Source organism: Coregonus lavaretus (assembly GCF_964263955.1).
Source record: "Coregonus lavaretus genome assembly, chromosome: 10".
NCBI classification, from domain to species: domain Eukaryota; kingdom Metazoa; phylum Chordata; class Actinopteri; order Salmoniformes; family Salmonidae; genus Coregonus; species Coregonus lavaretus.
Genome location: NC_139997.1, coordinates 5,425,701 through 5,452,712, shown reverse-complemented (window position 1 = coordinate 5,452,712; position 27,012 = coordinate 5,425,701). Strand labels below are relative to the sequence as shown.

The 27,012-nt window shown below is 45.8% G+C and overlaps 1 protein-coding gene across 2 annotated transcripts in view; it reads left to right on the top strand.

The window, feature by feature from the left end:
- The window catches only part of LOC311136564 (AF4/FMR2 family member 1-like), a 92,594-nt gene that overhangs the window by 5,264 nt on the left and 60,318 nt on the right, over window positions 1-27,012 (top strand). For both annotated transcript variants that reach the window (XM_084170748.1, XM_084170747.1), the window contains exons 2-3: window positions 12,169-12,286; window positions 18,896-19,711. In XM_084170748.1, coding sequence (XP_084026874.1) covers window positions 12,169-12,286; window positions 18,896-19,711 — 934 coding nt within the window. The remainder of the gene's footprint in view (window positions 1-12,168; window positions 12,287-18,895; window positions 19,712-27,012) is intronic.

Below are 27,012 nucleotides of genomic sequence, written 5' to 3'. Positions count from 1 at the left end.
TTTTTGAGATTCTTCAAATAGCCACCCTTTGCCTTGATGACAGCTTTGCACACTCTTGGCATTATCTCAACCAGCTTCATGAGGTAGTCACCTGGAATGCATTTCAATTAACAGTATACCCCCCTGCCTTGTTAAAAGTTTTTTTGTGGAATTTATTTCCTCCTTAATGCGTTTGATTCAATCAGTTGTGTTGTGACAAGGTAGGGGGGTATACAGAAGATAGCCATATTTGGTAAAAGATGGCTCAAATAAGCAAAGAGAAAACAACAGTCCATCATTACTTTTTAGACATGAAGGTCAGTCAATATGGAACATTTCAATAACTTTTAAAGTTTCTTCAAGTGCAGTCGCAAAAACCATCAAACGCTATGATGAAATTGGCTGTCATGAGGACTGCCACAGGAATGGAATACCCAGAGTTACCTCTGCTGCAGAGGATAAGTTCATTAGAGTTACCAGCCTCAGAAATTGCATTCCAAATAAATGCTTTGCAGAGTTCAAGTCACAGACACATCTCAACATCAACTGTTAAGAGGGGACTGTGTGAACCAGGCCTTCATGGTCGAATTGCTGCAAAGAAACCACTACTAAAGGACACCAATAAGAAGAAGAGACCTGCTTGGGCCAAGAACAACGAGCAATGGACATTAGACCATTGGAAATATGTCCTTTGGTCTGGAGTCCAAATTTGAGATGTTTGGTTCCAACCGCTGTGTCTTTCTGAGACGCGGTGTGGGTGAACGGATGATCTCCGCATGTCTAGTTCCCACCGTAAAGCATGGAGGAGGTGTTATGGTGTGAGGGTGCTTTGCTGGTGACACTGTCTGTGATTTATTTAGAATTCAAGGCACACTGAACCAGCATGGCTACCTCAGCATTCTGTAGCGATACGCCATCCTGTCTGGTTTGGGCTTAGAGGGACTATCGTTTGTTTTTCAACAAGACAATGACCCAACACACCTCCAGGCTGTGTAAGGGCTATTTGACCAAGAAGGAAAGTGATGGAGTGCCTCCACAATCCCCCGACCTCAACCCAATTGAGATGGTTTGGGATGAGTCGGACGGCAGAGTGAAGGAAAAGCAGCCAACAAGTGCACAGCATTTGTGGGAACTCCTTCAAGACTGTTGGAAAAGCATTCCAGGTGAAGCTGGTTGAGAGAATGCCAAGAGTGTGCAAAGCTGTCATCAATGCAAAGGGTGGCTATTTGAAGATTCTCAAATATAAACTATATTGTCAAGAAGGTATTGAGCCTATAGCTTACTGCACAAACCTCATTGCTACAGTATTGTTTTTAATTGGTTAATGTTGCATAGGCTTACGTTTTTTTTTTTTTTTTTTGTCGTAATTTTTTAAATAATTGTGGAAGATCTCGGCTTGCGTTTTGACTCCGTGATCTTGACTCAAAGGTTGGAGACCACTGTTCTAGAGTTTTCCCTGTTAACACTATCAACCTTTCTCTTTTTACTGTGGCAATTGTGATCGAATCAATGCAATATTATCCACTTTCGATGCAACATACAGAAACAAAATTAATTATGCAAGAGATTTTGTTGTAGGCAGAACACATCGGAGTAGGATTCTATTGCATTGACATTCTACTCCCTCCGTACTCTACACAGACCGGTGTGGCGTAAACAATCAGAGCTGCGGTAGGCCTATATGCAAATAGACCATTGCCATATATGGATCTCTGCTATTTACTTTGAACTGGACCGTGTTTACAACATGAGCGGTCGTGAGTAGATGAGCTTGTTTTGAGATCGAAGCGAGAGCTGCATGTAGCCACTTGTGCACATTTTGTTCATATCCTTTGCTAGTTAGTGAGTTATTAGCTCAGTTATAGTTAGCAATAGTGGAGTGATTACTTCCTACAGGAGCACAAAACGTGTACATTTCTAGACATCTTTGAAAAGCGAATCAGGTAAAGAGCTTTATAATTTGTCTTAAATGGGCAGTGTTGTATTTTGAGACAGGCTTGAATAAGCTAAGTAGCCAATAGGCAGAGGGTAGCATAATTTGTCTGATTCTCTGTAATAATGGTATGGGAATAATAATGCATTTTATTTTGTAAAGTAAGTTTCTGGCATCAATCATCACAACATTTTCAGTCACCTTGTCTGAAGGACGTGGATACAAAGGTTAATGTCAAGCCCTGCATGTTATTTTTGTTTTTCATGGAATGGCCTACATTGAACACCACACATTGGCCGCTACTTTAGGCTGAATGATAGAACAGCTTTTTCCATGTTAAAATGTTATGGGATGCATTTTCTCCATTGTTTTTGATGGTAGGCCACTCTGGTAGGCCTACATTATGATCAAATAGCCGCAGTAGCCTACATGGCCACCGTTAAACGGTAACTTAAAGTGTGTACAGCCTCAGTGTTCTCGCGCTGGAAGTCGCACGTCATTTTCACAACATTCAAGTTTGCGCTCAGCAGACCTGAAATTTGCTCAGTGGTGGAAATAAATTAGAGGGAACATTGGTTGTCGGTGATCAGGCCTACCACCGTTGTGTCGACAGCAAACTTAATGATGGTGTTGGAGTCGTGCACGGGCATGCAGTCGTGGGTGAACAGGCAGTACAGAGGGGACTAAGCACGCACCACTGAGGGGCCCCTTGTTGCGCGTCAGCGTGGCGGATGTGTTGTTACCTACCCTCACCACCTGGGGGCGTCCTGTCAGGAAGTACAGGATCCAGTACATGCACATTACCCGACAAATCCTTATTTCTATATTTACAACTTAGGTGAGCTATGCTGGCCTATGGAGTCCCTTTGGGAAACCCAACTACCGAACCATCCAATGATGAGATTTCAAAACAAATCTGGGCTCTCGAAAGGACTGATCTCTAAAATCTATAAACTACTTTTGGAAAGCTCTTATTCTGAACTAGCCATTAAAAAAGTATGGTCCACAGATCTAATTTAAATCGGAATAACCCTTTTAACTGAAACAGAATATGGAAAAATATGACCTTGGCATCCCGTAATCCGAATTTATACATTTTAAGTTTGTGCAGACTGTATTTAATACCAAGGAAACGTTGTATGATAAAATTGGCCCCAACTGTTCACTGTCCTCTAAATCAGGTAGGCACATTCCTCCATAAGATGTGGGAGTTAAATGCTTCTGCGGCAAAGTTACAACATTCATTGCAAAGTGCATGAATATAAATATTCAATGCTTTGCATCTATTATGTTACTTAACGATGATAGCTCCTTGAATCTTTCAATCAATCAGATACTATTACTGCTGGCAGGCAGCACTGCTGCAAAAAAAGATGTTGGCTCTTAGATCACCTCACTCTCTCCCATTTCGCCATTGGATACAGTTACTATTAGAAGACTTTGGATGGAGACATGTTGGCTGGGTGGGGTTGGGGGAATGAGAAACTTCTGTTTCGTTTTCCTGTTTATACAGAATTTATTATCACTTAAACGCTGTATGTATTTTATTTTTAATTTTTTTGAGTGGCAGCCTACGGATACACATTTTTATAAACATATCATTAGATTTTTTTAAAAATTTTAGTCATTTAGCAGACGCTGGAGCGAATACTCTTTGAAGAGGTTTTTGGAAGATGGGCAGGGACTCAGCTGTCCTAGCTTCAGGGGGAAGCTGGTTCTACCATTGGGGTGCCAGGACAGAGAAGCGCTTTGCCTGGGCTGAGCGCGGGAGCTCCCGTAGGGGTGGGAGGGCCAAGAGACCAGAGGTGGCAGAACGGAGTACTCGGGTGGGGTGTAACGTTTGATCATATCCTGAAGGTAGGGAGGGACAGTTCCTCTTGCTGCTCCATAGGCAAGTACCATGGTCTTGTAGTGGATGAGAGCTTCGACTGGAAGCCAGTGGAGTGTGCGGAGGAACGGGGTGACATGGGAGAACTTGGGAAGGTTGAACACTAGACGGGTTGCAGCGTTCTGGATAAGTTGCAGGGGTTGATGGCACAAGCGGGGAGCCCAGCCAACATCAGGTTGCAGTAGTCCAGATGGGAGATGACAGTGCCTGGATTACGACCTGCGCCGCTTCCTGTGTGACATCCAAGCTGACATATCTGCCAGGCACGCAGAGATGCGTGTTGCCACCTGGGTGTCAGAAGGGGGGGGGTGGGGGGAGGAGGAAAGTAGAGTGCCATCCGCATAGCAATGATGGGAGAGATCATGTGAGGAAATGACGAAGTCGAGTAACTTAGTGTATAAAGAGGAGAGGGCCTAGAACCGAGCCCTGAGGGACACCAATAGTGCGAGTACGTGGATCCTCTCCACGTCACCTCGTAGGAGAGGCATGCCAGGTAGGATGCAGTCCAAGAGTGTGCAGAACCTGAGACGCCCATCCATGAGAAGAGGATCTGATGGTTCAAGGTGTCGAAGGCAGTGGATGGATCTAGGAGGATGAGGGGAGAGCGAGTCAGCTTTGGCAGTCCGCAGAGCCTCTGTGACACAGAGAAGAGCAGTCTCCGTTGATTGACCCGTCTTGAAGCTTGACCCGTTAGGGTCAAGAAGATCGTTCTGAGAGAGATGTCGAGAGAGCTGTTCAGAGACTGCACGCTCAACTGTTTTGGAAAGAAAAGAAAGAAGGGATACCGGTCTGTAGTTTTTGACGTCAGAGGAGATGAGTGTTGGTTTCTTGAGGAGGGGAGCGACTCTGGCCATTTTGAAGTCAGAGGGGACGCAGCCAGTAGTCAGGGATGAGTTGATGAGGGAAGTAAGAAATGGGAGAAGGTCTCCAGGGAGGAGGGTTTGGGTTCAGCGGGCAGGTTGTCGGGTGGCCGGACCTCACTGGTCATAGGATTTCATCTGGACAGAGAGGGGAGAAAGGTAGTAGGGTAGTTCTGTGTGAGTGGGACAAGTGGACTCAATAGGCTGAGTGAATGAGGAGCGGATGTCGTCAACCTTCTTTTCAAAGTGGTTGACAGTCTTCCGTGGAGAATTGAGGGAGGAGGAGGTGGAAAATAGTTTCCTAGGGTTAGAGACAGAAGCTTGAAATGTGAAGTGATAAAAAGTGGCTTTAGTAGCGGATACAGAGGAAGAGAAGGTGGAAAGGATGATAGGTCCTCGAAGTTGAGTCTTCCTCCATTTTTGTTCAGCGGCCCGTAGTCCTGTTGTGTACGTTTGTAATGAGTCACTAAGCCATGGCTGGGAGGAAAAGGGACAGTGCGAGTCATAGGATGAGGAGAGTAGGGTCGAAGAGGCAGAATCAGGAGACAGGAAGGGAGAAGTATTTAGCAGAGGGGAGAGATGAAAGGATAGAGTCGTGGGAGAGAGAGAGCGACGATTGCGAAGGGGCATGCCCATCAACATGACCTGGCGCCGACGAAGATGGCGGCCTCGCGACTAGCTCTTTGGAAACTTTGCAGTATTTAGTTTTTTTATGTATTATTTTTTACATTATTAGCTCAGAAAGTGTTTGGATATCAGAGTGGCGGTAACTCGCCACCATTACGACCAGGAATAAGACTTTCCCGAAGCAGATCCTTTGTTTGCTCTCCCCAGGGCAACTGAACTGATTCCAGCGGCTGACCCAAAACATCGCCCGCGGAGGAGAGGCACTCGGAGCGGCCCGCTTCCAAGTATACTACTCGCTAATGTTCAGTCTTTGGTTAACAAGATCGACAAACTCCGGGCAAGGATTTCTTTCCAGAGAGACATCAAGGCCTGTAACATACATTGTTTCACGGAAACATGGCTCTCTTGGGATATTCTGTCGAAATCGGGCCAGCCAGAGGGGTTCTCAGTTCATCGCGCAGACAGGAATAAATATCTCTCCGGGAAGCAGAAGGGCGGAGGTGTGTGTTTCATGATTAACGACTCATGGTGTAATTGTAGTAACGTACAGGAACTAGAGTCCTTTTGTTCACCCGACCTAGAATATCTCACAATCAAATTTTATTTGGTTACAGTCACGGCCGTGTATATCCCCCCTCAAGCCGATACCATGACGGACCTCAAAGAACTTCACTGGACTTTATGCAAACTGGAAACCACATATCCTGAGGCTGCATTTATTGTAGGCAGGGATTTGAACAAAGCAAATTTGAGGACTAGGCTGCCGAAGTTCTATCAACATATCGACTGTTGTACTCGCGCTGCCAAAATCCTCGACCATTGCTATTCGAACTTCCGGGAAGGTTATAAGGCCCTCCCCCGCCCTCCTTTTGGCAAATCTGACCACGACTCCATTTTTGCTCCTCCCTTCCTATAGGCAGAAACTCAAACAGGAAATACCCGTGCTAAGGACTATTCAACGCTGGTCTGACCAATCGGAATCCACTCTTCAAGATTGTTTTGATCACGCGGACTGGGATATGTTCCGAGTAGCTTGCGAAAATAATTTAGACAAATACACTGAAACGGTGACTGAGTTTATTAGGAAGTGTATAGGTGATGTTGTGCCCACTGTGACAATTAAAACCTACCCTAACCAGAAACCGTGGATAGATGGCAGCATTTGCGCCAATCTGAAAGCGCGAACCACCGCATTCAACCATGGCAAGGTGACTGGGAATATGGCAGAATACAAACAGTGTAGCTACTCACTCCGCAAGGCAATTAAACTGGCAAAACATCAGTATAGAGACAGTGGAGTCGCAATTCAACTGCTCAGACACAAGACATATGTGGCAGGGTTTACAGACAATCACGGACTACAAAAGGAAAACCAGCCACGTTGCCGACACCAACGTCTCGCTTCCAGACAAGCTAAACACATTCTTCACCCGCTTTGAGGATAACACAGTGCCACTGACGAGGCCCACTACTAAGCCTCCGTGGCCGACGTGATTAAGACATTTAAGCACGTTAACCCCCGCAAGGCTGCCGGCCCAGATGGCATCCCTAGCCGCGTCCTCAGAGCATGCGCAGACCAGCTGGCTGGTGTGTTTATGGACATATTCAATCTCTCCCTTTCCCAGTCTGCTGTTCCCACATGCTTCAAGATGGCCACCATTGTTCCTGTACCCAAGAGAGCGAAGGTAACTGAACTAAATGACTATCGCCCTGTAGCACTCACCTCTGTCATCATGAAGTGCTTTGAGAGACTAGTCAAGGATCATATCACCTCTACCTTACCTGTCACCCTAGACCCTCTTCAATTTGCTTACCGCCCCAATAGATCCACAGACGATGCAATCGCCATCACACTGCACACTGCCCTATCCCATCTGGACAAGAGGAATACCTATGCAAGAATGCTGTTCATTGACTATAGCTCAGCATTCAACACCATAGTACCCTCCAAGCTCATCATCAAGCTCGAGGCCCTGGGTCTGAACCCCGCCCTGTACAACTGGGTCCTGGACTTCCTGACGGGCCGCCCCCAGGTGGTGAAGGTAGGAAACAACATCTCCACTTCGCTGATCCTCAACACTGGGGCCCCACAAGGGCGCGTGCTCAGCCCCCTCCTGTACTCCCTGTTCACCCATGACTGTGTGGCCAAGCACGCCTCCAACTCAATCATCAAGTTTGCAGACGACACAACAGTAGTAGGCTTGATTACCAACAATGACGAGACCGCCTACAGGGAGGAGGTGAGGGCTCTGGGAGTGTGGTGCCAGAAAATAACCTCTCACTCAACGTCAACAAAACAAAGGAGATGATCGTGGACTTCAGGAAACAGCAGAGGGTGCACCCCCCTATCCACATCGACGGGACCGCAGTAGAGAAGGTGGAAAGCTTCAAGTTCCTTGGCGTACACATCACTGACAATCTGAAATGGTCCACTCACGCAGACAGTGTGGTGAAGAAGGCCCAACAGCGCCTCTTCAACCTCAGGAGGCTGAAGAAATTCGGCTTGGCACCTAAAACCCTCACAAACTTTTACAGATGCACAATTGAGAGCATCCTGTCGGACTGTATCACCACCTGGTACGACAACTGCACTGCCCGCAACTGCAGGGCTCTCCAGAGGGTGGTGCGGTCTGCCGAACGCATTATCCGGGCAAACTACCCGCCCTCCAAGACACATACAGTGGGGAGAACAAGTATTTGATACACTGCCGATTTTGCAGGTTTTCCTACTTACAAAGCATGTAGAGGTCTGTAATTTTTATCATAGGTACACTTCAACTGTGAGAGACGGAATCTAAAACAAAAATCCAGAAAATCACATTGTATGATTTTAAAGTAATTAATTTGCATGTTATTGCATGACATAAGTATTTGATACATCAGAAAAGCAGAACTTAATATTTGGTACAGAAACCTTTGTTTGCAATTACAGAGATCATACGTTTCCTGTAGGTCTTGACCAGGTTTGCACACACTGCAGCAGGGATTTTGGCCCACTCCTCCATACAGACCTTCTCCAGATCCTTTAGGTTTCGGGGCTGTCGCTGGGTAATACGGACTTTCAGCTCCCTCCCAAAGATTTTCTATTGGGTTCAGGTCTGGAGACTGGCTAGGTCACTCCAGGTTCTTGAGATGCTTCTTACGGAGCCACTCCTTAGTTGCCCTGGCTGTGTGTTTCGGGTCGTTGTCATGCTGGCGACCCAGCCACAACCCATCTTCAATGCTCTTACTGAGGGAAGGAGGTTGTTGGCCAAGATCTCGCGATACATGGCCCCATCCATCCTCCCCTCAATACGGTACAGTCGTCCTGTCCCCTTTGCAGAAAAGCATCCCCAAAGAATGATGTTTCCACCTCCATGCTTCACGGTTGGGATGGTGTTCTTGGGGTTGTACTCATCCTTCTTCTTCCTCCAAACACGGCGAGTGGAGTTTAGACCAAAAAGCTCTATTTTTGTCTCATTAGACCATATGACCTTCTCCCATTCCTCCTCTGGATCATCCAGATGGTCATTGGCAAACTTCAGACGGGCCTGGACATGCGCTGGCTTGAGCAGGGGGACCTTGCGTGCGCTGCAGGATTTTAATCCATGACGGCGTAGTGTGTTACTAATGGTTTTCTTTGAGACTGTGGTCCCAGCTCTCTTCAGGTCATTAACCAGGTCCTGCCATGTAGTTCTGGGCTGATCCCTCACCTTCCTCATGATCATTGATGCCCCACGAGGTGAGATCTTGCATGGCGCCCCAGACCAAGAGTGATTGACCGTCATCTTGAACTTCTTCCATTTTCTAATAATTGCGTCAACAGTTGTTGCCTTCTCACCAAGCTGCTTGCCTATTGTCCTGTAGCCCATCCCAGCCTTGTGCAGGTCTACAATTTTATCCCTGATGTTCTTACACAGCTCTCTGGTCTTGGCCATTGTGGAGAGGTTGGAGTCTGTTTGATTGAGTGTGTGGACAGGTGTCTTTTATACAGGTAACGAGTTCAAACAGGTGCAGTTAATACAGGCAATGAGTGGAGAACAGGAGGGCTTCTTAAAGAAAAACTAACAGGTCTGTGAGAGCTGGAATTCTTACTGGTTAGTAGGTGATCAAATACTTATGTCATGCAATAAAATGCAAATTAATTACTTAAAAATCATACAATGTGATTTTCTGGATTTTTGTTTTAGATTCCGTCTCTCACAGTTGAAGTGTACCTATGATAAAAATTACAGACCTCTACATGCTTTGTAAGTAGGAAAACCTGCAAAATCGGCAGTGTATCAAATACATGTTCTCCCCACTGTACAGCACCCAATGTCACAGGAAGGCCAAAAAGATAATCAAGGACATCAACCACCCGAGCCACTGCCTGTTCACCTTGCTATCATCCAGAAGGCGAGGTCAGTACAGGGGCATCAAAGCTGGGACCGAGAGAATGAAAAACAGCTTCTATCTCAAGGCCATCAGACTATTAAATAACCATCACTGGCACATTAGAGGCTGCTGCTGCCTATTGATATCACTGGCCACTTTAAGAAATGGAACACTAGTGACTTTAATAATGTTTACATATCTTGCACTACTCATCTCATATGTATATACCGCATTCTATAATATTCTACTGTACTGTATTGTGGTCCTCTGTAGCTCAGCTGGTAGAGCACGGCGCTTGTAACGCCAAGGTAGTGGGTTCGATCCCCGGGACCACCCATACACAAAAATGTATGCACGCATGACTGTAAGTCGCTTTGGATAAAAGCGTCTGCTAAATGGCTTATTATTATTATTATCTTAGTCCATGCCGCTCTGTCATTGCTTGTCCATATGTATATTTTCGTAAATTCCATTCCTTACTAGTTTTGTGTGTATTAGGTATATGTTGTGAAATTGTTAGATATTACTTGTTAGATATTACTGCACTGTCGGAGCTAGAAGCACAAGCATTTCGCTACACCCGCAATAACATCTGCTCAACACGTGCATGTGACAAATACAATTTGATTTGATCTGGGTAGAGAAGAGGGAGTGAATGGATGATGTGTCCTCTGGAAGTTTTTAGTTTTCCTCAATTTTCGCTCAGCTGCCCGCAGCCCTGTTCTGTGAGCTCGCGATGAGTCACTCCGCCACGGAGCAGGAGGGGAGGCCCGAGCCGGCCTGGGGAAAAGGGGACAGTGCGAGTCATAGGATGAGGAGAGTAGGGTCGAAGAGGCAGAATCAGGAGACGGGAAGGGAGAAGGATTTAGCAGAAGGGAGAGATGATAGGATAGAGGAGACCATCTGGACTGAGTGGGTAGGTTGGAGCAGAGTGAGAGAAAAGGAAACAAAGTAGTGATCGGAGACCTGGAGGGAGGTTGCAGTGAGATTAGCAGGGGAGCAGTCTCTTGTAAAGATGAGGTCAAGCGTATTTATTGCCTGCCTTTATGGGTGGGAGGGGAAAGAAAGAGTGTGAGAGAAATTAATCGAAGGCCGATGTTGGAAGTCCCCCAGTAAGAAGCGCAGAGACATCGTCAGGAAATTAGCGTATCAAGGTGTCAAGCTCATTGAGGAACTCTAGAGGCACCTGGTTGGTGATGGAAGACTCTAGGGCACTATAAAAGCATTTTTTTTTTTTTTTTGGGCCTGATTCTGTTTTCTCAGTTTTTTTTTGTTTTTTCAGGTTTCCATTTCCCCCAGTTTTTCCAAGTTTTCGCTCGCAAAATCACACTTTATTAAATAGAACATCCACTTTTGTTGTTTTTCTAAGTCCACAACCATGCTTAAACCACACCAGGCGACCACTTTTGAGGTCTGGGAAAAATCTAAGAAATAACAGTTTTGGATGTAGTTACCCTTTTAATTCAAGAGACCGTTGTTTGATTAGCGATGTTTCTGTAGCGCTCATGGGATTGCAGAGTTGCAAAACAAATGGCCACTGGATTGATGCAAATAATGCCTTGCAAAAGTATTCATCCCCCGTTGGTGTTTTTCCTATTTTGTTACATTACAACCTGTAATTTAAATTGATTTTTATTTGGATTTCATGTAATGGACATACACAAAATAGTCCAAATTGGTGAAGTGAAATGGAAAAAAATAACTTGTTTATATGAATTCAAAATAATAAATAACGGAAAAGTGGTGCGTGCATATGTATTCACCCCTTTTGCTATGAAGCCCCTAAATAAGATCTGGTGCAACCAATTACCTTCAGAATTCACATAATTAGTTAGATTGCACACAGGTGGACTTTATTTAAGTGTCACATGATCTCTGTATATATAAATATATACACCTGTTCTGAAAGGCCCCAGAGTCTGCAACACCACTAAGCAAGGGGCACCACCAAGCAAGCGGCACCATGAAGACCAAGGAGCTCTCCAAACAGGTCAGGGACAAAGTTGTGGAGAAGTACAGATCAGGGTTGGGTTAAAGAAAATATCAGAAACTTTGAACATCCCACAAAGCACCATTTTAAAATCCATTATTAAAACATTGAAAGAATAAGGCACCACAACAAACCTACCAAGAGAGGGCCGCCCACCAAAACTTTTCGTCTTATTTCTTGTTTGTTTCACTTTTTTCTTCTCTTTTGCATCTTTTAAAGTGTAAATCAAATGATACAACCCCCCCCCCCCCCCCCAAAAAAAAAAAAAAAAAAAAAATCCATTTTAATTCCAGGTTGCAAGGCAACAAAATAGGAAAAATGTCAAGGGGGTGAATACTTTCGCAAGCCACTGTAATCATGATCGCTTTCTGCCAGTTAGGCGTCAGCGGCGTGTATTCATGGAAGCCAGGCTAACATCCGTGCATAATTTAATTTACCCTGAAGTCTGAGTTAAGCGCACATTTCTCAAGTCTGTATACCGGTCTAAGTGAACACTCTCTAAACCTGTCTGTCTGTCTGTCTGATTTCCCCACAGCTACAATGAAGAGAGGAACCTCCTTCGCATCCGAGAGTGGGAGCGGAGGAACCAGGGAGCCCGCCAGGAGAAGGAGTTCTATCAGGAGACTGTCCCCCTGTTCGGGGAACCCTACAAGGTCAGACTACTTCCTGTTCTTCCTTAGTATGTCCTCCTGCAGTCCTAATAACAACTACAAACATTGTTAGTAGTGTGACGTATTCCCAAAATACAGCTTATTTTATGTTATGCTATTAATTATTCCATTCTATTTGAAATAAGAGAATTGGAGGCCAGAGGAAGAGTGTTTTTGCTTGATGAGTTCATGACCAATGCTTTTGCGTGTTGATAATGTAACCGTTATCTTTGTTTTGTAACACAGCCCACGTGTCAGTGTGTTGCTCTCTGCTCTTAAGAGAGGAGCTGTTGTGAAACTCTTCAGAACGTCTTGTTGATGTATTTAAGAGTTGCTCCGGAGGTGATGACCTGCGTTCATACTGTGACCCCTCTGTGGCCTAGGTCTAGTTAACACTGAAGTCAAATCTCATTGTATTTGTCACATGCTTGGTAAACAACCGGTGTAGACTAATAGTGAAATGCTGACTTGCGGGACCTTACCCACAATGCAGAGAGAAAACACAATGAGTAACTGGGTACCAGTACCGAGTCTGTGCAAGGGTATGAGGTAATTGACGTAGATATGTACGTATAGGAAGGGCATAGATGATAAAGAGTTAGTGGGAAAAAAAGGTCAATGCAGATAGTCCAAGTAGCTATTTGGTTAACTGTTTAGCAGTATTATGGCTTGGGGATAGAAGCTGTTCAGGGTCCTGTTGGTGCCAGACTTGATGCATCTGTACTGCTTGCCGTGCGGTAGCAGAGAGAACAGTCGTTGACTTGGGTGGCTGGAGTCTTTGACAATTTTTAGTGCCTTTCTCTGACACCACTTGGTATACAGGCCCTGAATGGCAGGGAGCTCGGCCCCAGTGATGTACTGGGCTGTACTCACTTACCCTCTGTAGCGCCTTGCGGTCGGATGCCGAGCAGTTGCCGTACCAGGCGGTGATGCAGCCAGTCAGGATGCTCTCGACGGTGCAGCTGTAGTATAGGCTAGCTCCAGGCTCTAGGTCGTTTTTCGCCGTTCTCCTCTTATATAACTGGCTCAGCCTAGTGCAGGGATGGGCAACTCCAGTCCTCTGGGGCCTGATTGGCATCACACCTTTGCCCCAGCTGACACACCCGACTCCAATCATTATGATCTTCAGTTTCATCAGCTGTGTTGACTAGGGATGGGGACAAAGTGTGACACTACTCTGGTCCCCGAGGCCTGGAGTTGACCATCCCTGATGTAGTGCCTTGCCTTGTGAGTCATTCTTAGTGAGATCTGAAGTGAATAGGGCTGGCTGTGTGCACTTACACTATACATGCATTCGGAAAGTATTCAGACCCCTTTACTTTTTCCACATTTTGTTACGTTACAGCCTTATTCTAAAATGAATGCTGAATTTTTTTTTTTTAATCAATCTAAACAATACCCCATAATGACAAATTGCAAATGTATTAAAAACAGAACTATCACATTTACATAAGTATGTTGAAGCACCTTTTTTCCTCATTAATCTACACAACATACCTCATAATGACAAAGCAAAAACAGGTTTTTAGAAATGTTTGCAAATGTATTAAAAATTTAAAACAGATATTGATTCCACCTGTTGGAAATTGAAATTGATTGGACATGATTTGGAAATGCACACACCTGTCTATATAAGGTCCCACAGTTGACAGTGCATGTCAGAGCAAAAACCAAGCCATGAGGTCGAAGGAATTGACCATAGAGCTCCGAGAAAGGATTTGGTTGAGGCACAGATCTGGGGAAGGACAACCATCTCTGCAGCACTCCACCAATCATGCCCTTATGGTAGAGTGGCCAGACGGAAGCCACTCCTCAGTAAAATACACATGACAGCCCACTTGGAGTTTGCCAATTGGCACCTAAAGGACTCTCAGACCATGAGAAACAAGATTATCTGGTCTGAACCAAGATTGAAGTCTTTGACCTTAATGCCAAGCGTCACGTCTGGAGGAAACCTGGCACCATCCCTACGGTGAAGCATGGTTGTAGCGGCATCATGCTGTGGGGATGTTTTTCAGCGGCAGGGACTGGGAGACTAGTCAGGATCGAGGGAAAGATGAACGGAGCAAAGTACAAAGATCCTTGATGAAAACCTGTTCAGGATCTCAGACTGGGGCGAAGGTTCACCTTCCAACAGGACAAAGATCCTAAGCGCACAGCCAAGACAACGCAGGAATGGCTTCGGGACAAGTCTATGAATGTCCTTGATTGGCCCAGCCAGAGCCTGGACTTGAACCCGATCAAACATCTCTGGAGAGACCTTAAATGGCTGTGCAGCGATGCTCCCCATCCAACCTGACAGAGCTTGAGAGGTTCTGCAGAGAAGAATGGGAGAAACTTCCCAAATACAGGTGTGCCAAGCTTGTAGCGTCATACACAAGAAGATTCGAGGCTGTAATCGCTGCCCAAAGGTGCTTCAACATACTTATGTAAATGTAATTTTTCAGTTTTTTTGTTTTTAATACATTTGCAATTTGTCATTATGGGGTATTGTTTAGATTGATTAAAAAAAAAAATTCAACATCAATTTTAGAATAAGGCTGTAACGTAACAAAATGTGGAAGAAGTCAAGGGGTCTGAACTTTCCGAATGCACTGTATATACAAAAGTATGTGAATACCCCTTCAAATTAGTGGATTTGTCTATTCGGCTGACAGATGTATAAAATCGAGCACAGAGCCATGCAATCTCCATAGACAAAACATTGGCAGTAGAATGGCCCGTACTGAAGAGCTCAGTGACTTTCAACGTGGCACCGTCATAGGATGCCACCTTTCCAACAAGTCAGTTCATCAAGTTTCTGCCCTGCTAGAGCTGCCCCGGTCAACTGTAAGTGCTGTTATTGTGAAGTGGAAACATCTAGGAGCAACAACTGCTCAGCCGCGAAGTGGTAGGACACACAAGCTCACAGAACGGGACCGTCCTCGGTTGCAACACTCACTACTGAGTACCAAACTGCCTCTGGAAGCAACGTCAGCACAAGAACTGTTCATCGGGAGCTTCATGAAATGGTTTCCATGGCCAAGTAGCCGCACACAAGACTAAGATCACCATGCGCAATGCCAAGCGTTGGCTGGAGTGGAGTAAAGCTTGCCGCCGTTGGACTCTGGAGCAGTGGAAACGTGTTCTCTGAAGTGATGAATCACGCTTCACCATCTGGCTGTCCGACGGACGAATCTGGGTTTGGCGGATGCCAGGAGAACACTACCTGCCCCAATGCAGAGTGCCAACTGTAAAGTTTGGTGGAGAAGGAATAGTGGTTAGGGTCTGTTTTTCATGGTTCAGGCTATGGCCCTTAGTTCCAGTGAAGGGAAATCTTAACTTGTGGTCCTCTGTAGCTCAGCTGGTAGAGCACGGCGCTTGTAACGCCAAGGTATTGGGTTCGATCCCCGGGACCACCCATACACAAAAAAAATGTATGCACGCATGACTGTAAGTCGCTTTCGATAAAAGCGTCTGCTAAATGGCTTATTATTATTATTATTATTATTATTATTATTATTATTATTATTATTATTAACGCTACAGCATAAAATGACATTCTAGATGATTCTGTGCTTCCAACTTTGTGGCAACAGTTTGGGGAAGGCCCTTTCCTGTTTCAGCATGACAATGCCCCTGTGCACAAAGCGAGATCTATACAGAAATGGTTTGTCGATCGGTGTGGATGAACTTGACTGGCCTGCACAGAGCCCTGACCTCAACCCCATCGAACACCTTTGGGATGAATTGGAACGCCAACTATGAGCCAGGCCTAATCGCCCAACATCAGTTCCCGACCTCACTAATGCTCTTGTGGCTGAATGGAAGCAAGTCCCCGCAGCAACGTTCCAACATCTAGTGGAAAGCCTTCCCAGAAGAGTGGAGGCCGTTACAGCAGCAAAGGGGGACCAACTCCATTTAAATGCCCATGACTTTGCAATGAGATGCAGTTGTTCTCGAACCTCTCCTCGGGAACCCCCAGACGGTTTACAATGCTGTTGTAGCCCTGAACTAGCTCACATGATTCACGTAGTCAAGGGCTTGATGATTAGTTGACTAGTTGATTCAGTTGTGCCAGCTCTGGAATAGATCAAACACATGGACGTTTTTAGAACCACTGCTGTACAGACTACAGAGTAGCTATGCGATTGATAGGTTTGCCTCACAGTTCAGTTGTTGATGACATCACTGAGGATAGGCCATGTGGATGGAAATCCCAGCCTGTGATTGGGTGAGGACCACAAGTCCTCTTGTGAGCATGGAAACCCCAGCCTGTGATTGGGTGAGGACCACCATGTCCTCTAGTGAGCATGGAAATCCCAGCCTGTGATTGGGTGAGGACCACCATGTCCTCTAGTGAGCATGGAAATCCCAGCCTGTGATTGGGTGAGGACCACCATGTCCTCTAGTGAGCATGGAAACCCCAGCCTGTGATTGGAGCCTGATGGGACCCCCAGCCAGCCATGTTCTCCGGAGCCCGATGAAACCCCCAGCCCTGCCATGTTCTCCGGAGCCTGATGAAACCCCCAGCCTGCCATGTCTTCTGTAGACCAAGGAGCTGTTCAGTTAATGAGGCCTCTTGGAGCCCCGTGCCCTGCCCTGTCAGGACACGGGAGAGAGTGGGAACCCCTGAGGAGTAGCCTAAACTGGGTGAACAGCCAGCTAGTCCCTGTGCCCCATCAGAGCCTGTCAGCTCCAGCAGCCGCTTGTTATTTAATGGAGGGGGGGGGGGGCGCTAAAATGTTTTTCTTGCAAGGTGGGGGGGTGCTAGGGCCTTTGTCGGTATGGATGTGGTTGCGCAGACCCACGAGCCACTGCGTGAGTTGCCCTCTCCTGATCTTACAGGAACACAGTTAGCTAATTAGGCTCCCTGGAAAACAGGAGGGTGCGGCTTAAAATAACGTCATTTGGCGAGACTATTTATTTCCGTGTCTGTCTGCTTCCGTAGAGAGAGAGAGAGAGCGAGCACAGGGGAAGTGATGCGTTGTCTGTGGGGTCAAGGAAGTAGGCTTCAGGCATTTGTAAGCAATCCTTCATTAACCATGAGAGAATTTGAAATTGTGAAAATATTAACCTATAATATCATGTTGTTAGATAATGGACAGAGTATAGACTAGTCCTCAAGTAGCCTACCACCCTTTCTACTTAACTGTCTCACTCACTCCATCACTCTCTCTTTCTTCAGTCTATCCTCCCTTTCTACTGTAAACTCATTTATTTGTTTCTTAAAGAAGCACTACTTTCCCTCGGTGGCTGGCAGCTGTAAAGTATATCTCTTTACCATGGCTAAGCTGATTGCTTTGTTTTTGCAGTGGATGAATGAGAGGCTCTGTTTCCTTGGTCGGCTGCCTGTTGTGATGCATTTGGCTCATTCTGGCAAATCCTTATGTTGTGTAGTCGTCAGCTGGGCCTGTGAACAAGGCCAGCCTCTCAAGGTGAACAATGTTGTAGGAGGTGAATTAGCTGTCACTAACATCCCAGGGCTTAGGGTTTAGGTACTGCTGGTCGTGAGTTCACCCTTCTAGTTCACAATGCATAGCGTCTCATATTGACCAGAGAAAAGCAAGGCAGGAGTCTGTTAGGGACAGGCATTGTAGTGGCCGGGCCATGTGAATTGATTGTGAAGCAAAGCGTAGGTGGGTTCTTTGTCTTCAAGAGGTGATGCTCTACCAAAGATGGTGGATACATTTTAAGATGTCTTACTCAGGCCGTTTACCATATAAAAAAAAAATTGCCACAGTTCCGGTCTTCTTAAGGGGAGGCTCTCCCATAGGCACCAACGTGATAGCAGCTGGGTCTGATCTACTTAGTTAATTGGCTGTATATGAACCAGGAAAAAAAGGAGCCAGTGGGTTGTCTCGCTCCCTCTTCCGTCTCCGGCTCTACTACTGTAGGGTCTTTGGCAACCGTATTCTCCACCTTTCTCCTGAAGTGTGTGTGCACTTTCAGACTCCCTGCCGTGCATTCAACAATAGTGGAAACTCAAATCAAAAATGTTCAGGAGTCTTCAAGCCAATGCTTACACCAGTCCTATACTTTTAAATCCATGACAGGGAGTGTGTGGGTGAAGGCTAGAGAATCGGGACGCAACCCATCTCCTGAACCACAGCCCAACGTTGTCCTTTTTCTGAGGAGGATGTTTGGAGTGACGCAGTGAGCCCCATACATGGAACCCACAGCCCGTGGGGTTAGCTAGCTACTGTCACAGAGAACTTTGTCTTGTCTACTCTCCTGCTTTTAAAGGTCATATTGGTTGGTTGTCAAAAAGTCAGCCACGTACAGAGACAAAGGGCAACAGTATATTTAGCTACTTAAACCATGGTTTTATCTGAAAGAAATCAGCTAAACTGTCATGCTCATTCTGTCTGTGAACTACAGTTTCATCCTCGCTGCATGTTACGGTGTTTGGGTTTAAAGGTAGACTAAGCGACACAAAGTAAACATTAGCAGTATCAGGTCAACTTCCGCAACAACAGAGAGCATGTAGCTATTGTTGTTCTCAGTCTCATACTGTATCGTTCTTGTTCATTTTCAAGGCTAACAACTACTGCAGAGCTGATAAGAGCCCTGCTATGATCCATCTTCTCAACAACACTGAAGTACCTGAGTAACTTTTCTTTTCTGTTTCAGACGATCAAAGGGGATGAACTGTCTAGCCGTATCCAGCGGATGCTGGGTAGTTATGAAGACGTGAACAACCCCAACACTCACCAGTGTTTGGACAGCAGCTTCTCTAAGGATCCTCAATCTCACGTCACCACAAAGTATGGGAGGCCATCTCACAGCCGAGACCGAGCGAAGCCTCCATTCCAGAACCCTCCACAGTACGGGGCAAGCCAGAGCGGTGGCCACTCTGGCCAGCCTCTGAAGAAGCTCCAGGGTCCTTCCTCCTCCTACACCCAGTCCTCCCTGGGTCTCAGCCAGGGCCAGGCCAGCCCAGACCCACACCAGAGAAAGACTGAGCCCTGGTCAGACCTGAGGGAGTGTGCCAGTCTTCCTCCGGTCCTCTCCGCCCTGTCCCCCCCAGCCGAGCCCCTATCCCCCCTACATTCCAGTGACCCCAGCGACTCTGAGCCCCAGGACTCCCCCCTGCACCCTGAGAGGCACCCGGCCTCTCCCCTACACCCCGACTTCCCCATCCCCATGGTGGTGTCCCCCCTGGATGACCCCCAGAGAGACATCCCACCTCCGGCCATCGAGGGGACAACCCTGCCCTCTCAGACCTTCCCTCCACCACTTGCCTCCAAGCCCAACCTGGTCATGCCCCAGAAGCCCACAGCCTACGTCCGGCCCATGGACGGCCAGGACCAGGTGACCAGCGAGTCTCCGGACCTCAAGCCCTCTCCAGAAGACTTCCATGGACAGTCTTATCTTGAACCCTTACCAGACTTGAAAAGCACCAAGCCCAGCCTTTCCAAACTGAAGATACCATCACAGTCTATAGAGGTAAGCAGAATCCTGTTTGTGTGTGGTTCCTTTTTTTTTTGGACAAGCCTTTATAGTGTGCTGTGTGAGAAATATCAGTTAATGCCAGACATACTGAACACACAAGCCATGGAGATTGGGTTTGAACAGCCAAGAACTGGACTTTAGATTGAACTGGACTTTAGATTAGAACTGGACGGTGGACTTTAGATAGAGGCAATAGTTGATCAGCAAAGAAAAATCAAGAAAAAGATTGCGTAAAAAACAAACAAACCTTGAACATATCCTGAAATAGAACATGTATCAGATGGGCCTGTTTCTTAGTTGGTTAATATTGAACTTTTGGGTGCCTCGACTCGCTCTGGAAGGTAGCACTTGAAAATTGGACAAAGTTTAGTCAGCTTAAAACTACAGAGGGATGCCAGTTTTGGAGAGACTGCATTCAGGCCCAGTTTCCATGTAGCTTATTGACACACCCTGTGAGGCCAGGTCAGTGGAGGTCATGCAGAACGAACAGGCAGATAGATTTGCATGATCTAGTCCAGTCCTATTCTCTCTCTGGGGGAATATTTCCATAATTGGCTTTGATGAGACTTGGGTTGCATCCCAAAATTGCACCCTATTCCCTGCATAGTGCACTACTTTTGACCAGGGGCTCTGATTTAAAAGCAGTGCACTATAAAGGGCATAGGGTGCTATTTGGGATGCATACTTTGCGACGGGACCTTGTCCTGCCTGTCTGCCTGTGGGAGGAACAGACGACGGACACCAACAGGAAAATAATCTGTCCTATAGCTTTAGTTTATGCACACTTGTATCCTGTAATGATGGTCATTACAATAGTCTCCAATGATGATGACAGGTGACAATTTGTCTAAATGAGTGAACGCTTACATAATTAGCCTAATCGTTAGGGATGTGCATCTTTCCCTTTCATGACGATTTCATGCTTATCTTGATAGCGGCTAAGAGCGTTGGGACAGTAACCGAAAGGTCACTGGTTCGAATCCCCGAGCCGACTAGGTGAAAAAGATGTTGTTACAGCCTGTTGTTACAGCCTGTTACAGCCTGAATGGGTGAATTATTATTTTTCTTTTTTTTCTCCCAAAAAATCTCAACCCATAATGACAGTGAAAACATGTTTTTAGAAATGTTTGCACATTTATTGAAAATGAAATATCTAATTTACGTAAGTATTCCCCTGAGGTAGAATCACAATACCCCATAATGACAGTGAAAACACGTTTTTAGAAATGTTTGCACATTTATTGAAAATGAAATATCTAATTTACGTAAGTATTCCCCTGAGGTAGAATCACAATACCCCATAATGACAGTGAAAACACGTTTTTAGAAATGTTTGCACATTTATTGAAAATGAAATATCTAATTTACGTAAGTATTCCTCTGAGGTAGAATCACAATACCCCAAGGCTCTGATACGACGCAGGAAAGATATGTTTTAGTTTGAAGTGTTTTGATTGGAGAACGAGTCGATGTGAATCGCTTGCATAAAACTTCATTTCCCATTCTAAATAAAAATCTGCTGCTCATGAGCTGGGTCTCTGAGCTGGATATGTTTGGGAGGGTGAATGTAATGTATGTCTATGGTGTATACTATGTAGGCAGTTGATCTGAGCCATAATGGAGACTAGACGTCTACCACTATCAGATTAGAGCCATAATGGAGACTAGGCGTCTACCTCCCCACCACCACTATCAGATTAGAGCCAAAATGGAGACTAGGCGTCTACCTCCCCACTACCACTATCAGATTAGAGCCATAATGGAGACTAGGCGTCTACCTCCCTACTACCACTATCAGATTAGAGCCATAATGGAGACTAGGCGTCTACCTCCCTACTACCACTATCAGATTAGAGCCATAATGGAGACTAGGCGTCTACCTCCCTACTACCACTATCAGATTAGAGCCATAATGGAGACTAGACGTCTACCTCCCCACTATCAGATTAGAGCCATAATGGAGACTAGGCGTCTACCTCCCCACTACCACTATCAGATTAGAGCCATAATGGAGACTAGGCGTCTACCTCCCCCCTATCAGATTAGAGCCATAATGGAGACTAGACGTCTACCTCCCCACTACCACTATCAGATTAGAGCCATAATGGAGACTAGGCGTCTACCCCTACTACCACTATCAGATTAGAGCCATAATGGAGACTAGACGTCTACCTCCCCACTACCACTATCAGATTAGAGCCATAATGGAGACTAGGCGTCTACCTCCCCACTATCAGATTAGAGCCATAATTGAGACTAGGCGTCTACCTCCCCACTATCAGATTAGAGCCAAAATGGAGACTAGGCGTCTACCTCCCCACTACCACTATCAGATTAGAGCCATAATGGAGACTAGGCGTCTACCTCCCCACTACTACTATCAGATTAGAGCCAAAATGGAGACTAGGCGTCTACCTCCCCACTACCACTATCAGATTAGAGCCATAATGGAGACTAGGCGTCTACCTCCCCACTACCACTATCAGATTAGAGCCATAATGGAGACTAGACGTCTACCTCCCCACTACCACTATCAGATTAGAGCCATAATGGAGACTAGACGTCTACCTCCCCACTACCACTATCAGATTAGAGCCATAATGGAGACTAGACGTCTACCTCCCCACTACCACTATCAGATTAGAGCCATAATGGAGACTAGGCGTCTACCTCCCTACTACCACTATCAGATTAGAGCCATAATGGAGACTAGGCGTCTACCTCCCTACTACCACTATCAGATTAGAGCCATAATGGAGACTAGGCGTCTACCTCCCCACTATCAGATTAGAGCCATAATGGAGACTAGGCGTCTACCTCCCCACTATCAGATTAGAGCCAAAATGGAGACTAGGCGTCTACCTCCCCACTACCACTATCAGATTAGAGCCAAAATGGAGACTAGGCGTCTACCTCCCCACTACCACTATCAGATTAGAGCCATAATGGAGACTAGGCGTCTACCTCCCCACTACCACTATCAGATTAGAGCCATAATGGAGACTAGGCGTCTACCTCCCCACTACCACTATCAGATTAGAGCCATAATGGAGACTAGACGTCTACCTCCCCACTACCACTATCAGATTAGAGCCATAATGGAGACTAGACGTCTACCTCCCCACTACCACTATCAGATTAGAGCCATAATGGAGACTAGGCGTCTACCTCCCCATTATCAGATTAGAGCCATAATGGAGACTAGACGTCTACCTCCCCACTACCACTATCAGATTAGAGCCATAATGGAGACTAGGCGTCTACCTCCCTACTACCACTATCAGATTAGAGCCATAATGGAGACTAGGCGTCTACCTCCCCACTATCAGATTAGAGCCATAATGGAGACTAGGCGTCTACCTCCCCACTATCAGATTAGAGCCAAAATGGAGACTAGGCGTCTACCTCCCCACTACCACTATCAGATTAGAGCCATAATGGAGACTAGGCGTCTACCTCCCCACTATCAGATTAGAGCCATAATGGAGAGTAGACGTCTACCTCCCCACTACCACTATCAGATTAGAGCCATAATGGAGACTAGGCGTCTACCTCCCCACTACCACTATCAGATTAGAGCCATAATGGAGACTAGGCGTCTACCTCCCCACTACCACTATCAGATTAGAGCCATAATGGAGAGTAGACGTCTACCTCCCCACTACCACTATCAGATTAGAGCCATAATGGAGACTAGGCGTCTACCTCCCTACTACCACTATCAGATTAGAGCCATAATGGAGACTAGGCGTCTACCTCCCTACTACCACTATCAGATTAGAGCCATAATGGAGACTAGGCGTCTACCTCCCCACTATCAGATTAGAGCCATAATGGAGACTAGGCGTCTACCTCCCCACTATCAGATTAGAGCCAAAATGGAGACTAGGCGTCTACCTCCCCACTACCACTATCAGATTAGAGCCATAATGGAGACTAGGCGTCTACCTCCCCACTACCACTATCAGATTAGAGCCATAATGGAGACTAGGCGTCTACCTCCCCACTACCACTATCAGATTAGAGCCAAAATGGAGACTAGACGTCTACCCCTACTACCACTATCAGATTAGAGCCATAATGGAGACTAGGCGTCTACCCCTACTACCACTATCAGATTAGAGCCAAAATGGAGACTAGACGTCTACCTCCCCACTACCACTATCAGATTAGAGCCAAAATGGAGACTAGACGTCTACCCCTACTACCACTATCAGATTAGAGCCATAATGGAGACTAGACGTCTACCCCTACTACCACTATCAGATTAGAGCCAAAATGGAGACTAGACGTCTACCCCTACTACCACTATCAGATTAGAGCCATAATGGAGACTAGGCGTCTACCCCTACTACCACTATCAGATTAGAGCCAAAATGGAGACTAGACGTCTACCTCCCCACTACCACTATCAGATTAGAGCCAAAATGGAGACTAGACGTCTACCCCTACTACCACTATCAGATTAGAGCCATAATGGAGACTAGACGTCTACCCCTACTACCACTATCAGATTAGAGCCATAATGGAGACTAGGCGTCTACCCCTACTACCACTATCAGATTAGAGCCATAATGGAGACTAGGCGTCTACCTCCCTACTACCACTATCAGATTAGAGCCATAATGGAGACTAGGCGTCTACCCCTACTACCACTATCAGATTAGGGGAGAGCAATGTAGCCTATGTTGTTTTTTTGTCCCCCCCACTTTGGTTCTGAAATCGCCATCATCCACTAATTCACTTGTCATTTTTGCAGATTAGGTGTTTGAGCTAGTAATGTATCAACACTTATCAATTACAAATGATCTTTGACATAGCCAGGGAATATAACAATGGAATGGTTTTGACCGTTTTATGATCCCCTCTCTCTTCTCTCTTTGGCCATGCAGTGCGCTTCGCAAAAGTGATTCATTGTTATGAAATTATCAACTTTACACTGTATATCTAAAAATGACCATAATACACTTAACTACCAAAACTACTACCAAAACTATTGCTGACTGATGGTGAACCTGAACAATCAGAATGAAATCTATTGTAATCCCCATTCAGCATGTAAAGGCCAGATGCGTTGTGTCTCCGGTAGCTTACTTTTATTCCAGTAAAACACCATTTTCAACAGCGGATAGATGACAATAACCAAGCAAATTACACAGGTTGTCACTTAATTAAGGAGAGGACGCGTCAGTTGTCACAAACGATGAGAGGTATTTTTGGAGGGTAGAAATAATGTAATATGAACAAAATATTTTTGTGAACCCCGATTTTTATGACGTTTGTATCAATTTTCAGACCAATGCATGCTACATTTGGATCGGTTTGGGGTCTGCGGACCGATGCACTTGTATCATAAACATTTGAATTGGAGGCCGATGCATATCCGTGAATCGTTACATCCCTACTAATCATTTGTGATTTTCTTATGCCTTCAGTGACTTGAGTCAACTTGACTAATCGGGTACTGTATGTTTTTGTAGGCCAAACCAAAAGATTGCACTTTGCAATGAATTAATTCCCCGCACTAATCACCTCATGGCCCTCATCATACTTGCAGATCGGAATATAATATTGCCCTTTTAAAATGTCTCTGAAAGTCTCAAAGCCAACTAGAGAATTCTCCCTCACGTTGTTTTCACAGGGTTTTTTTCTGGATCCAAAATGGGGCTTAGGTGGTGGGCATGGCGAGGGTGTGACCAACGGCGCGGTCTCCGATCTAATATTTTAGTGCCCCTCTCGGCCGCAGAGACAACGTTTTACTGTTTTAAAGCGGTTCTACACATTTTGCCATGGTGCGGAGAGAAATCTTTAAACCTAGTTTCCTGCAATTCTACATATTTTGAATGCCATATTCGTATTCTATCTGAGTGACTCAAACATTACAACAAAATCAATCAGGGCCTCAAACCATGACATTTTTTGGAATCTTAAAAAAAAAAAAAAGTATGTTGCCCGCCCAATACTTTTCTATGCAGAAAAAACCCTGGACTAAGAAGAGCTGAGCTTGTTGACGATACTGTTTTGAGCCAAGATTATTCTTCAACTTTCTCTCCACTCCACCCAGAGAGGACAACTTCTGAGAGCAGAGCAGCACACTTCATAGTTTTATGAATCCTGCCTTTCCAAGGCTGTCCACAATCCAGATATATTAAACGCCTCTCTTTATGAGGAATGTGGCCAATCCCCTGCCCTCCCCACAGCCCAGGCTGCACCTGCAGCAGCTCTGCTCATTTTTGGGGCCCCTTCCTGCCCTGGCCCCTCCCTGGCCCCTGCCTGCCCTGGCACATGTGGACACTAACCCAGCAGTGCTGATTTGGCAGGCTGGCGTTTTCACCCATTGCGGGCCCTAATCCAGCAGAGGATAGCTGTGTAGTGACTCATAACTCCCCACCCGCTCCTTTCAACTCACCCCTCCCTCAACAAACTGAACACGAATAGAGCTGACATGTCAGATGACCCCCCTAGTCATTGTCAGAGAGGCACATCTGTTCTAGATAATATATTTATGTCTGAACGTTCCACAATGTTGGGTCCTACTGAACACATGCAGCCCTGATGTTCCATTTGATTTTGAATCCATTGTGAATGTCCTGGAGAAGTGGGTAATACCTGGTAAGGAGCCGGCGACGAGTGGCTAATCTGCCTCTGCCGTCGATACTATTGGCCAACGTACAATCGCTTGATAATAAAATGGACGAACTAGAAGCACGTATTTCCTACCAACGGGACATTAACTGTAATATCTTATGTTTCACCGAGTCGTGGCTGAACCGATGACATGAATAACATAGAGCTGGCGGGTTCTAGTGTATCGGCAGGATCGAACGGCAGGTAAGACCAGGGGTCCAAGATATCGAAGGAAGTCTCAAGGTTTTGCTGTAGACCCACTATCTACCAAGAGAGTTTTCATCTACAGTGGGGGGGGGGGGGGGGAAAGTATTTAGTCAGCCACCAGTTGTGCAAGTTCTCCCACTTAAAAAGATGAGAAAGGCCTGTAATTTTCATCATAGGTACACGTCAACTATGACAGACAAAATGAGAGAGAAAAAAATCCAGAAAATCACATTGTAGGATTTTTTAATGAATTTATTTGCAAATTATGGTGGAAAATAAGTATTTGGTCAAAAAACAAGTTTCTCAATACTTTGTTATATACCCTTTGTTGGCAATGACACAGGTCAAACGTTTTCTGTAAGTCTTCACAAGGTTTTCACACACTGTTGCTGGTATTTTGGCCCATTCCTCCATGCAGATCTCCTCTAGAGCAGTGATGTTTTGGGGCTGTCGCTGGGCAA